Source organism: Saccostrea cucullata, unplaced genomic scaffold (genome assembly GCF_032062105.1).
Source record: "Saccostrea cucullata isolate Sc308-1 unplaced genomic scaffold, CSIRO_AGI_Scuc_v1 ctg672, whole genome shotgun sequence".
NCBI lineage: Eukaryota > Metazoa > Mollusca > Bivalvia > Ostreida > Ostreidae > Saccostrea > Saccostrea cuccullata.
In genome coordinates, this window is record NW_026928000.1 from 1 (window position 1) to 14,795 (window position 14,795).

Here is a 14,795-nt window from a genome sequence, read left to right on the forward strand (position 1 = left end):
ACGTCACCCAGTAAATGAACAGTGGAGGTGCGCAGATACGGGTGTACTTTAAACAGTATGAAATGTATCTATACACAGTGTTTAATATGGTTGAAATTATTTTATGGGAAAATTGTATTTCATAAAAAGAGTCAGGACTTAACATTATTTCAGGGGATAGAAGGCTGAAGATAATCGAACAAAGGTAAGTGCAAAACTTTGAAAAAGTTTTGTTTTGTAGGCCATGTCAGGAGGTACCTAGCTTTAAAACACAGGTATGCATGAAGACCTTTAAATCTACGCACATAGCTATTTCACAATTCTGGATTTTACATCGTAAGAAGATGTATTGTCTATTTTTTATAGAAGAAGCATGCATTTTTTAAATTAATTTTATGTTTTTACTTGTTACTTTGTCTTCGGTGAGAAAGCGTGCTTTTTTTATTTTTACAAGTTTATTTTCTGATAAAAATAATATTAGAATATCTAGGTCACCAATATGTCCTTGTTTTATTGAAACTGGTGTTCTACTTCATAGATAAAACTTATTTTGAATTTCTCACTTTTCCATGTTAAGAAGTGTTTCTGTGGAACTCGGAAGAAAATTCTTCCTGTTTTTCAGATAATACTCGTAAAAAGGGTTATTTGGAAGAAAACTGTCAGACTGTTTACAATATACGTCTTGATAAATGTAAATTAATGCAAATTAAGCAATTTTAGCATATACATTAAAGATTTTTTGCAATGCAAGCAAAACCCCATTAAAAGGCTTACATTAAATTTGTTCGCAGTTACCTAAAATGATCGATATAAATTTCATTTTAATGTGTTTAGATTATTGAAAGAATATTAACTTAAAATGTCAGGAAGGCAATTATAAATAATGGAGTAATTACTTTTTAACACAATTAGAGAAAATATACTGTGCTAAATATCTTATCGTTATATCACATTTTTAGATCGAATAAAAATTACTTTGAAACTTATCCTTTGTAAAGCTGTGTTATAATCAAATAATAGCCTCCTCTTTATCAATCATTTCAAGCCAAGGTTGATTATCTTTATCATTTTAAACGTCTTGGCGCCATACAATACAGGATTTGGTTTAGGCATGTTGGATAAATATTTTTGAGATTTTTCTATCTTTAGTCATGGAAATTTCATAAGTTAAGTCCCATCAGATTCAAAAGTTTATGTTTTGCATCTCAAAGCAGTCAGAGCACAGGACGTTTTTTTCTGGAATTATTTCTTCATTGTATTAAATTATTAGGATTGTTGGCATATGTGCTATGAACAAAGCTATCCATTTTCGAATAAAATTATATTTCTATGGCACCTTGTATTTGTCATGTATGACATACCCTCAGCAAAATAGCAACGACAAAACTGATCAGCAATGGATAGTTGGATTCTTTCCCAGTATTACAAACTGATCTTTATTGTCTTGAAATTTTCGAACACAATCGTTATCAATTACTGGCGGGATAAAAACAAAAAAAAATAATTGGTTCTTACAAATGAGATGTTTTTAAATACAAAAAAGATCTCAAAGTTTGTGGAAGTCAATTATTACATGTTAAATCTTTTATAAAACAACGCAATACCATGCTCTTTATTTGAAGATCTAAAATACAGCTTTATAAGAAAACAATGCAATTGCTTTATAGTACATGTATTTGATCAAACTCAAATGTTTAATTAGTAGACCATGAATGACGTTCGTTACTTGAGAGTAGTTTTGAGGAAAGTTTTAATAATATAAGATTTTATTGCATTGATCTAACTTGGTCGAAAATTGAAAAACACCATCTAAGAACATATGAAATGTTTCTGAAAGAGAAGGTAAGACGATACAAGGACATGGTACAGTACATTGAAAGACTCTTGTTTCATTTGGTGAAAGTATTTCCTGTTCATTATAATAAGGGGTCGTAAAAGTGGTATTATAATTGATGCATTGTCCTGTTTTCTGATTCTAGATACTATTTGCCGTATAACCCCAATATAAACATCTTTATTCTATGCAATTTTATCATACCTCTGTCCAAAGAACAATAAATGGGGAAGGAAGAGACAATTTGTTTTTGATTCACGTATTTTGTACTACTAGTCCCCAGCATTTGAAGTATTTGGTATTTGAGCAAAAAATATGTGCTTTCAAGCTTATGACTAGACCAATATTAATTATCTGAAAGGGTAAATCAAAGGTCACATTAAAAACTTCGTTGCATTTTTTTGTTCTTGCCACAAAAATGACAAGCTCTGAAAGTACATACTTTGCACTTTAAATATTTTGTTTGAGTAACTTCCTGACGGTGACTGAGGATCATGTCTTCGAGAGACAAATTCGGTTAACATTAAAAATGGGATATGCTCGTGGATTACTGATTTTTTTCTATACAATGACATTGTCAGCAAATATAATCGATCATCAAGTCAAATATCAACTGACATTTTTCACACTAATTCCGTTGTTTCGCGATCATGACAAGGAGCAAACTGCAGGTGTGATCGGTCTGCAGGGGATGCTCACTCCTTCATGGCACCTGATCCAACCTCTGATGTTTTGGAGGTCTGTGTTTGCTCTACCCCTGATTGGAATTGTTAAAAATGGATTTTTGAACTGAAATACTATTCTTTATTTACATATACATATATTTAATCTTAAACATTTTTAAAAATCGCTGTTATACACTGTATAAGACTTTAATGTTATATTGTTATATATTTTCTAATCGATATAATAGACTTGTTGGGGAAAAATACCAATATATTTTTCATTTTTGATAAACTACTCTTGATAGTTTTGTTTTTAACTAGTAAATTGTGATATTGTTCTGAAATCTGATGGTCATGTTGTCTCCCTGTAAAAAAAAATTCCATTTCTTGGTTAAGAAAATCTATTTACGAGATAAGTGCTTGAGAAATGTAGGGGGTGGCCTAAATATTGCCCAATTTTTGTCTCATTGTTGTTGGTAAACAGCTCTTTGGCAGGCCTATCCCGAGGACTGTGAAAAACCTGTAAAGAGATGGCAATAGAATTTATGAGATAAATTCCCTTTTCAAATTCTGACAGTAAACATACCCTTTTGTAAATTGATCTATTTATTCATAAGGACTTTTAATAATTGCAAAACTCAGAGATTATATGGCTTGGTTACCCTTGAACGCATTTTATCTGCATGCAAAGGCAATGATATCAGTATTTACACATATTTTTTTTCAAGTGATGTAAGATTATATGTTGTTATAGATAAGGGTCTGGAAAATAAATTGTTTAAAAAGAAAAAAAAAAGTATTTACACATATTTCAGGAAAGTGCAATATGTAGATCAATTAACCCAAAACTTACCCAGACTTTATTTATTTTTTTGTGATCACGTGCTTAGTTTTATTAAAGGTGCATTCTTCATTTCCACGAATTCGAATCTAAAAATAGAAGACATATATTGAGATGACTTCTTTACAATTCAATTACTTTTAATTTTCAAAAATCTATATGCACCTGTTAAAAACTTTGTTTATGAATTGAAGATTAAGAATTCAGTAGTTTATGGCTAAATCAGAAGGATCTGACTTAGTCCTTTTGACACCATTGTAACGGGGTATTTCCAAAAGGGGAATTTTTCGACAGAATACCCGGGGATATAAAGTGTAAGGCGCTTTTGCATGGTTGAGCAGCCAAACAGTTTGAAATGAATATGTATCGGCTCTTTATTATTTCATTCATAAAAATGGGGGCTTTATTTATGAGTTTCTCCTGTATGTAATTACAAAAAATGTGCTGCTCGAAATAAATATGTTTTTTTTTAATTTAACATAATAGAAATTTGTTTGAAATTTAGATATTGGATAAGGAAATTAGACTGACCCAATAAAATAATTCCTTTGTGATTGAAATCGTTTCCTAAAGTGTAAGCAGCATGAAGAAACATCTCATATCAATTTTAGCCAAATTGTGTTTTGAATTTTTTGAGTGCTTGACACAAAGAAGTAATTCACTAATTGCAGAGTTCCTGGTCGGCGTTAACGTCAGTCGTATATCCCAGCGGTGAACATAAATAGATGGATAATACAACCGTAACTTCCAAGTAATGAATAGTGGTCTAGGACATTGTATAATAATTCCCTAACTTTCATCTAATTATAGTTACTGTAGTTTGGAAGACAAACTGTTTGTAATGGAAAAAAAAGAAAAGAAAGCCCAAACACTCATTTTTTATTTTTAGTAGGGAAATAATTTAATACCATGCATGACATGTATTTTTGTAATTTACAATACATAGAAAAACATGTCATACAAAATATACATATTCAAATACTGGGACCATCGGAACTATACGTCAATTAAAAAAAAAAATGAAGCATAAATATACACACATATTATACGTAGAACGTTTTCTGTACATCAAAAACATCCTGTAATTTAAAGTAGATTAAATGCCTATTGTATAATGTATGACAGGTCTTTTCAACATTGCATGTTGTCTTTTGAAAACAAATAAGTATCGATGAGAGCTACAATATTAATGTGAATGTTTTGGAATTCATTTGATTTGAACCATAAGAGTGACAGCTGCTTGATAACACCATTACATTTTGAACTTTAAACATCATACGTACAAGGCATGCCTGATTTCTGAATTTTTAAAGCGACACAGTTGTAAAAAGAGATTAAATAAACAACAATTTATCAACAATACTTTGTCGCGTCCTACTTTTCAAACCACGTGAAATTACAATGCTTATCTCAAAATTGGTTCAAATAAAATGCCTTGAATCGTCACCAAATCTTACCATCAGTTTTTATACAATTGTAACCTTAGTTTTATAAACATAAACATATGGATATTAAACTAAAATATTCAGTAATGTAAAACCGAATTTGTATATGATATTCTCCTTTCTAGACTGACTCGCGTGATTTTATCAAAAAGCGGTCACATATGTGAACAGGTAGAGAGAGATAGTGAACAACAATACCCTAGCCCAGCTCTTTATCACACAATACAGGATCGTTATGGAGTTTGGATTATTTGTTGTGTTAGTATCCTGGTTTGTTGACAATCACAGTAAAAGCCAAAACAGATTCTAGGATATTTTGCGGAAGCCATTTAATTAATGGTCATCATACCATTTCTGGGATATTGCTGGATATTCCCTTCTGGTCTCTACATATGCAGTTGGAAACTATTGTACTGTTGTGAAAATAAAGATGTTTATGTCACGATTTCGAAGGATTTTATGTTATAAAAAAGAAAATAGTTTAAAGGACAAGCAGTATTTTATTGCTACCTGTTGTTTATAAAACTTTTATCATACTTCTTAGTGTGTTTTATTACTGTATGGATTATAGTATGAGAACTGATTTTCTAAATAGTGATCCCGAAGAAGAGGTCATTTCCTATACAGGTACTTAAAACTGTATCATAAGTATCGATATGTCTTTGCAAACAAATCATTATTCCACTAAAATGACAACACAGTACTAATTTTGTCAATAAAATCTGGTGTGGTGATCCTCTTCTCAGATAATTATCTTTATCGATGGTTTGTTAAAAGTTACTTTTTGCCAAAATTGGCTCTCACATATTGTATATTTTCGGAGAATATATATCCACATTTTCCATCGAACGTACCCATGTTATCCCAGTCCAACTATCCGTAGCATTTTTTCTTCCTTTCATTCCTCTAATATTTTAAGCAGTATCTTATATGTCTTTCTGATTTTGATTGTTGTTGTGTGTCTTGTATATGCATTCAGCTCGTAGATTTTTCATCTTTATCTTGAGGCCGAATGAATACTTACAAAAAAACTTATTTCTTTAACTCCTCTTGTTTTGTACAAGTGGCCAAATCATCCTTCGGAAAAAGAAAACTGTGGTATTTAGGATGTTCAATAAGAATTCAGAAAAGAAATCTTTAGGACATTTTATTGGTGTTGTTCCGTGGATGTGTAATAAGATTTTAGAATTTTTGATTTTTTTAGGGAGACATATGAGGGACCCAAATATTAAGCTTGCTCTTCTTTCATTGAACACTGTTGTCAATTGATTTATCTATAATTGGAATCTGGTTAATGTTGTCCTGTGGTAGAAAAAGCTTAAGGAAATATATCTCGGAGAATATAAAAACTTAAAAGTGATTTTATTTTCTTTTTACACAAAATCTTTCTTGAACTCATTTTAAAATAATCCATGCCTTAAAATACTTTTTGAATGAAGACTGGTTATGCAATCATTAAATAAAATACATAGATGTACACAACTCAGAGGCCTTAATAGTATACTTACTCAACATGGAATTCTAAGCTCAATTTGAAATGTGAATATTATTATAAATTGTAGAATAACTATTACGCTTATTAACCTACTAGAGGTTTCGAGGGGAATGCTTTGTAAAGCAAACATAAGAGTGATAGGATTAGTACATGTATGTATCATTTAATACAATGTTTTTAGCATTTCAAAAAGTTCAAAGAAGACTGTTTTTTTTCATAGATATGGCCCGGAAACTTGACGATTTGCCTCCTTATCCTTTACATTACATACCGTATAACGCCTTGAATGAGCTGGCCGAGGTCTTTGATTCCCCGGCCGTAGATGGTCAGAGGACTCTGGAAGGACTGGCCGAGGCCATCTTCACACAGAGTGACTACACAATCAAAGTGGATCACAACAAAGTATCGGTAAGTTTGAAGGACTTTGATATCCTGACAATATTTCTTCCACATCTTCCTTTCCCCTTTTAACTTTTGTAGTACATTATTTCAGATATTGCGATCTCGCTGTACTTCTGGAGAGAGTCCAACAGTAAAGTTTATCCGTGATCTTGCTAAATTCAAAAATGCAGATCTTCGAATTTTACAAAGGGCAATCTGCTCCCTTGAAACCCACGCAGACGACATATTGGTGAAGTACTTGGGAGGTCAGTAAATAAGGTTTTACATGTACATTACATAATTGACATATATACCATGAAAGTGATAATATGACCTGCAGTTGGTTAAATTTTTTAACATTTGTCTTTCATATAGAAATTGAACGGCGATATAAAATGGAAAAGATGCAACGAGCTCCGATTCCCCTGGATAATTCGTCACAACATGATTGCAATTGTTATGAGTGCTCTGACAATGGAACATTCGGAGCCAGTTACTTACCTTCAACTGACTGTAACTTTGAAAATCCGAGACAAAAGCCAAATTGTAGAATTCCAGATTGTGCTCACAGTGAACCAAAACAATATAATTATCGTCGCAAACAGCCTAATTATGCAAATAGATTGCGTATTCCATCTCATCATAATAATTTTGAAAGTTACATAGGATACCAAGCTAATTCTAGCGTGAGTGAAATTCAAAATGATGAGGTGAAGACTCCTGTAATGGAGAATGAAAGAGAACCCTTTTCAATGAATCTGTTTGGCAATGGCCCGGAACTTTTGCCTCCCGCACACTTTAACCCTATTCCTCCAAGTGATTATGAAGGGGATGAAAGTGAAAATGATGATAGTACATTTTTCTCTGAAAAGAAAACTCAAAATGAAAATATTCTGAGGCAAAAAACAATTGTGCCGACAAGACGTGTCCAATCAATGCCCGAGGGTTCAGAACAGGAGAATACAGATCCCGAACGGAGACATTCACATCCTGTTTTCAGGAAAAAAGGTCGAGGAAAGAAAGATTGTGAAAGTGATGGAGACATTCCTAATATTCCTGATGCCTGTACATGTTATAGAAGTCCTGTCATCAACATAGGTAAGTCCTTAGTCTCTCTCTCCTTCTTTTTCTTCTTCTTCTCCACAAACTGTGTGTCTCTCTTTCTTCTTCTTATATACAACAATGGGTGGTTGCTCCACGACTACAGGAATTTGTTTTTAAACTAAGAATGTTTTCATATTTGTTCCTAGGGGCCAGGACTGTCTTTGTATCTTTGGCAGATGATTCTAAACATCACATCAAGGAAGTGCTTACTATGTGTACCAAACTTCAGGAAGCAGGTTTTGAGGTGAAATGCGATATGATGGAATCTTTATTTACAGAACAAAATATCAATGTTAATGAATGGCTAGACCAATGTTTCACAAGAGCGCTCTTTGTGATTTTTTGCATATCTCCCAAATATTTCAAACATATTCGTATCGACGATTTGGCAGAGGCCCATGCGAGTGACAATAAGTTTCACACAAGATACATCTTTGACAGAGCTCGAAGTGAATTTATTCAAAATAACAGTATGAACAAACGTTTTCTACCAGTACTTTTCCGCAACTCTGGTGCAAAACTTGAGCATATTCCGGAATTTTTAAGGTCAACCATAAGGTACGTGTTTCCAGACACTTTTCGACATTTAACAGGATTCTTACAAAAGCAGTGACTACGATTCATTTGTTGGAACGTTTAACATAAATCGTGAATAAGTTGAACTATAATGAGGAAATATATTTATGATAACTATGTAACGGTTACTGCTTGTATATTATCCTCGTCACTCAACATGTTGTACATGTAGATATGTAAATACACATATTGTACAATGTATAAATATCCATTCACGTTATATCACCAGTATTGTTGATTACTAAGAAAATATGTGAGTTATTCATGAAATATTTTATGTGTTAAGTTTTAATGTAATTATATGGATCTTTGAAGATATAATTGATTAAAATTCAAGAAAAATATTTTTCATTGTGAATTTTTAAATATTCTAATATTTTAGTCATTCGAGCAAATTGCATAAGGAAAGGTTGTCAAATGTTTCAGGTTTTTTTTTTTCAGTTGAATTGATTGCCGAATGTTAAATCTCGTCAAGTATAAGAAAGACATGTTTATACTATCATATCGCGGTCCTCTCATTGTAAAACCTTTGAGTCATTTGTGTTAGCTTTGTTTTTCTTTACCAGTGGCAAAAGTACCATATCGAATTGAACTTAAGAAGAAAACTGACACGTTTCAAGTCTTTATAATGGTTTATTGGTGGTTATGGCCACGGCTTCACTCACAACGGCAAAGTACAAAAACTGTCAACAGTTTCAATGTGAACCCTGGGATTAAATGAACACCCGGAATTAATGATCATGTTCTTTATATACTTTTTGAATAAAATAAATTGAGAAGTACAAGTGAGTACTAATGGTTAGCCGATTATCCGCTCACTCTAGGGATCAGCAGTTGTGACGGAAAGGATTGGCTCTCATGGTAGGATTTCAATCTGAAAAATATTCAAAATCGAAGCCAAAGACGCTTGGAAAAGAAATTTCTTCAACTCTTACAATATATAATAAAAGTAGTTTGAAAAACCCAAGTTCTATAAAATTTGTACGAAAAAATATAATAAATAAAAGTATGAGGCTAAAAATTTCTTTCTTTCAACGCGTCTAAATATCAAAATCTGATGAGACCATTAAATTCAAAAGAGATTTTAATCAGATCTGAAAACCTTAAATATTTTTAAAGATAATAGAATTTACCAGCCCTTGAAGCAGATATTCTTATTACGATCATGAATCAAAAGTAAACAGATGAAAAGAAAATAAATCCTGAGCAATATTTTATAAAACTTTCGAATTCAATGACGTTTGCCTTTTTTGATATTCAGGCTGTATGGTCTGTGTTTTATTTATATGAACACGTTATATAAGTCTTTAAAAGTTGAAATATAATATCTTATACAATTGTATAGTGTAAGGAATTCACATGTATGGCATCTTTTATCATTTTCTATCACTATTTTGTTGAAGAAAGACCTAATATCTTGTAGACAATCATATCTGATCTTGGCAATACTAAAAGCTGTCTTTTCAGCGGGAGAAATTTCATCTTTGAGAGCACTTATCCTATTTCTGATCTTTCGACATGCGTCTTGATTTTTTTTAATAATTGAATAGTGATATACAAAGCAGATAGCAAATGTTCATCCACGTGAACAGGATATTCTTGATTGTTGTACCTCTGACTGGCGAACTTATATAATTTTAAGTTCAAACAGATTGTATTTTAGCAATTATTTTGCGATTGCTTATACCTCTGTAAATCGAAATCAATTTAAAAAATTTAATATTTTATTATTTAAAGAAAATATACAGGTACAAAAGTCAATGTATGGTAATGCAGAGAAAATTCGGACTAAATTTTTAATTTTTCATTTTTGTCAAAAATGTTGATTTCTTTCAATAATAATCACGAAGTAAAGGTTAAATGTATTTTTAAACATCATTTTGCAAATATTATAATATATTGAATGTTACGAAATAAAGAAATTCAAAAATATGTACAAAAACCATTCAAGACAATATATCTCAATAATTTGATCATTGACCCCATATGATATTAATACCATGAGAATTAGGGCATCAAAAGTAATCTGAGGCTATAGATAGTTTAGAGTTCTTATCAATTATTTAAAATGGTGAAAAAATATAAATAGGACAGAGGAAATACGGACTGTGATAATTATCAAGTTTATGGCCAAAACTCCAATCATTTCTTTATATGAAGCAATGCTGTTCCATTGCTATAATATATCATTATTTAAAGAGTTTAGTTGCTTGTAATATTTTGTGTGTATAGAAAAAATTGGTCATAAAGTGAAAAATTGAGGTATTTCCCGAGAAATACTCAGGGGCCACTAGCATGAAAAGTAGGTCAGTGACCTAGTTATTTGAAATTGAAATTTAACACAAGAATCATTGGTGTACAATGTGCAATAGGTGGTTTTTCCTTCTTATCAGTGGAATTTTTGGTCATCTGAGTAAAGGTATACCTTAAGAGAGTTAGCTTTACCTGGACTACCGGTCGAAAAAACATCATTGCTCATTAATGAAGGAAATAAAAGACCTTTTATGGGGTTGTCATTCTATTGAATATGAATATCTACTTCTAAAATTTGTATATCTTACTTCGAGTTTAATATTAGATTCATTCCCTTTATCTTACCGGTAGTTATTTAATTAACTCACCACTTCATTCCACATTCTCTACGATCAGTGACTAAAACTTCAAATTCAGTATTTATTATTTGATTGACTGTCCTTAGTAAAAAAAAAAAACTATGTATATCTGTTTGGGATTGATTCTACAGTTATCTTATACATGTTATATATATTACATACACATAAACAATCTGCTTAGAAGCTGTTCAGTGGTCTACGTGCAGAACAAGCTGGTTTCAATGGCCTGCCAAGAAAATTTCTGGGACACTCTCACGGATTGTGCCACTACAGGGAGTCTGACACTTTGTTTATATACCGTGATTTAAAAAGAAATTGCAGATAGTTTAAAAGCTAGGTATTGGGAAACCTCTTAAAAGAAGTCTATACTCCAGAGAGATTTACCATTCGAAAAGGTACCATCAATTCTCAATGGCAGTGGTAAATGTTAAATAAAAAAGACCTTTTTCATATCTTGTGATTCAATTTGATATTTTACAAAAAAAATATGTCCCTTTTGAAATCTATTGAATTATCAATTCATTTCAGATTTGATAAATGTGTATATTCACACTTAAAAAAGGACACTCTTTTAATTATTAATCTATAAATATGTATAGAATATATAATTTCATTCCGATTTTGAATTTTAAATTCTCATAAACGTTCACCTTTACAAACATTAATGCTTAAGCGCTATTTTATTTTCAACCCCATGGGTTGAGAGGACTAAATAAAAAAAATTACCTTTTGCAGGATCAATAATGTATCTGTAGGACAAAGAGCATTTAGACTAACTTCAAGTGCTTTTTCGTCTTAGAGATAACACAATTCTTGTAAACCTTGCATGCTTTGTTTGTATTGTATAAAGACATAATTTGAATGTTTATTTATCTGTAATACCACAAATACGAGTTGTCTAGTTTTTAGGACATTAAATCTGATAAGCCTTTTATACTTCCACTGAGTAGAAGCTTAATATATCTGGAAACAATGTCTTTAGAATCTCATCTCTTGTCAAATGTTTTTTGAAGAAAATTTCTTGAAACTTTTACAACAACTAGGTCAACGAAAAATAATTTGCGTCAATTAAATTTAAAAAAACTAAACTAAAACTAAAAGAATTTTCTGCAGATAACGAAAGGAAGAAATCAAACTATCGTTTTATACTGCATATACATATAGGTGAATAGATTGCAGGCAGAAAAACTTTTTAAAAAATGAATGAAATGATCATGCTCATATTGTACATGCAATGTGATTACAGATGCTTATCTTATTAAAAGCAACAAATTATTTATTTACAAGAGTACTTTTAAGTGCTGTCCTTTTCTTGTCTCATGTTCTATTCAATATTAAAAATCTCTACATTATATACCCTCAGCAGAGCAATCGTTGGATAACCGGTACCTACCCCAGCCCAAACAAATCTAATTGAAGGTCTACGATAAATTCAAATTGAAACTTGAGGGTCTAAATGACGTGACCTCAAACAAAAATCCCAGACCCTGATTTACAACAGGTGTTGTCAAGATCCGACACTGCCCTGGAACAGTTAATGGCAAATACAGTAAACTTCTAAATTTAAACCCCTTCTCTGGCAATGGACGACCTAAAATATGACTGAAATAATATTTAAAGGGATTAAAAACAGCAATAATGCATTATTTAATCTAATTATAACGCCATAACACCAATATGATAAGCTCTACAAGTTTACTTAAACATGTTTTAAAAGACTTTAACGTAATAAGTCACTCACAGCATTATGCAGCTGTACGAACGTTTGCTCTTGAGTCATGGGGTAAGAAAAATTTCCTTACGTTGCTCGTACCACTATATATGTTACATGATAACCGTGGTCCTTCAGAAGAGACAGTATAGTGTGAGATCTCGTGATTCGGTAAGAGTGGAGCAATAAAAAAACTACCTGACTACTCAAAGACCATAAATACCACGATCATACAGATCTAAATGCAGCTCTCTATCAGTAAGTGTAAGTATCTTAATATAATCAAAAATCGCGAAAAAAGTTCAACAAGCAATCAAATGAAAAAGAAACAACCATTTTCACCTACCATTATCTTTACATTAAGAGAGAGAACGTTTATTCATACATTGTACAATTCATCTATCTTGTTGGTTTGGCACTGGGATTATCGTTAAAAAAGTCTATATCATATTATAAGCAAAAGTGTTCTTCGTAACAACTGAATGCATACTTGAAAATAAAAACTTTTCTATAGTCAACTATCTCCTTAATTACATATATGTAGCGTTATACCCTTATCATTTGTATATGGGGTTTATGTCCTCTAAATGATGGAGTACTCGAGAGCATGCATAATGAACGAACAATGAATGTACAATTTCTAAAATAAAGAAATCGTATGGCAAATATGTTGATGAAATAAGCTTTTCGCAAGTGTTATGGTCCAGACGATGACATCAACTAGTCAGCAAATAAAATTAAAGCAATATGAGCTACATTTTTGAAAATCTAACTTTGCTGCTAAAATGTGTTATTGTGATAAATTTGTATGTAATTTAAATCTTTTTGATCAATTAGACTAAAATAAAGCATTAAATTGTTTAAGAGGAATGACTTCTATACAATCGAATATATAGTATTGAATAAGAAATAATTATTGTACAGGACGACAATAATGTGATTTTAATTCAATCAAAGATTATAAATAGTTCTTACATCGCAAATGTGATCAACGAAAGTTTATAAACCTTCTTTTTTATGTCATTGAAATAGTTATTTACAATTTTGCAGCAAAAAATTCCGACATCAAAGACGCAGCTCATATTGCTTTAATTTATCGTGCCAAGGATCACATGAGGGTGTGACCAGTTGGAAGGTAATGCTCACTCCTCCTGTTTTAGAAGTCCATGTTTCATTATGCTTCTGATTTGTATTGTTTAATTGATTTTTTTTTGTGCTAAAACACTGTTCGTTCTTTCCACATATTTTAAAATTTAATCAAATACTGAATGACGTTTTTCATATTAATTCTTCGGTCATTGTGGATGGATTTCTCTGAATGTCTTATCAGACAAGGAACAAACGGCGGGTGTGAACAGTGGACAGGGGATGTTTACTCCTTCGTTGGAACCAGATCCCACATTTCATGTTTACTCTGCTAAGTTAAGTTTCATTGGATCACATTTCTATGTATTTATTTCATTTAAAACATTTTTATTACATCAAAAGAAATTATATAGCGTTGCTTATACTACGAGTGTGGAATCTAAAAAATATGTATAAAATGTCTAAATAAGGTTGAAATCTACAGGATGACTACCAAACAAAACTCTTCACAATTAAACTATTTCAATCCACAGAATTATGCTTATATATTTTCCAAGCTTTCTGTTTACTTTAAAGTTTAAATGAAATACAGTAAAGAATGTATAACAATAACAAAATAAGTTACAATGTGAAGGTATTTTCTTTTCCGACATTTAAAAATTTAATACATGTTTATCTTAAGTACTTGAGTACCAAGTACAAGTACATTTGCATCAAGGTTAAAATTCATATATTTCTTTTAAAATATTTGATTGAAAGTATAAGAAAAAAGTTTCATGACATTTATTTATTTATAGTCTGTCATATATACAACTACAGTACATATAGTCCGTTTGTATGACCCGACCACTCCCTATCTCGAGAAGATTATTTGAGAAAATATTAACAAATCTTTTTTTAAGATACGTATACAAAAAGTGTGACTTTCATTATATTTAATGTAAGTTTGATATGCATATTCATTAAAATATTTTTATCATTGTTTTTTAACTTTAAAATAAATTCACAAGGTTATATACGCCGTAGACTTTTAAATTATTTCCATTACCTCAAACTTGTATTTTGA

The 14,795-nt window shown here is 31.2% G+C and overlaps 1 protein-coding gene across 2 annotated transcripts; it reads left to right on the top strand.

The window, feature by feature from the left end:
• Window positions 1-16: 16 nt before the first annotated feature.
• On the top strand, window positions 17-8,664 carry LOC134276132 (E3 ubiquitin ligase TRAF3IP2-like). Of its 2 annotated transcripts, none has more exons than XM_062758405.1 (5): window positions 17-184; window positions 6,480-6,667; window positions 6,753-6,906; window positions 7,016-7,738; window positions 7,891-8,664. In XM_062758405.1, the coding sequence occupies exons 2-5, from the start codon at window positions 6,482-6,484 to the stop codon at window positions 8,355-8,357; spliced, it is 1,530 nt and encodes a 509-aa protein (XP_062614389.1). In that variant the 5' UTR covers window positions 17-184; window positions 6,480-6,481; the 3' UTR covers window positions 8,358-8,664. The 2 variants fall into 2 exon arrangements, with proteins under 2 accessions (XP_062614389.1, XP_062614388.1); XM_062758404.1 differs by lacking the exon at window positions 17-184 and adding an exon at window positions 4,756-5,391.
• Window positions 8,665-14,795: the final 6,131 nt, after the last annotated feature.

Coding starts and splice junctions, on each gene's coding strand:
- LOC134276132 (XM_062758404.1), top strand. CDS start 5,325: ATGGATTATAGTATGAGAACTGATTTTCTAAATAGTGATCCCGAAGAA. Junction 5,392..6,479: donor AGAGGTCATTTCCTATACAG/GTACTTAAAACT, acceptor TTTTTTTCATAG/ATATGGCCCGGAAACTTGAC. Junction 6,668..6,752: donor TGGATCACAACAAAGTATCG/GTAAGTTTGAAG, acceptor ACATTATTTCAG/ATATTGCGATCTCGCTGTAC.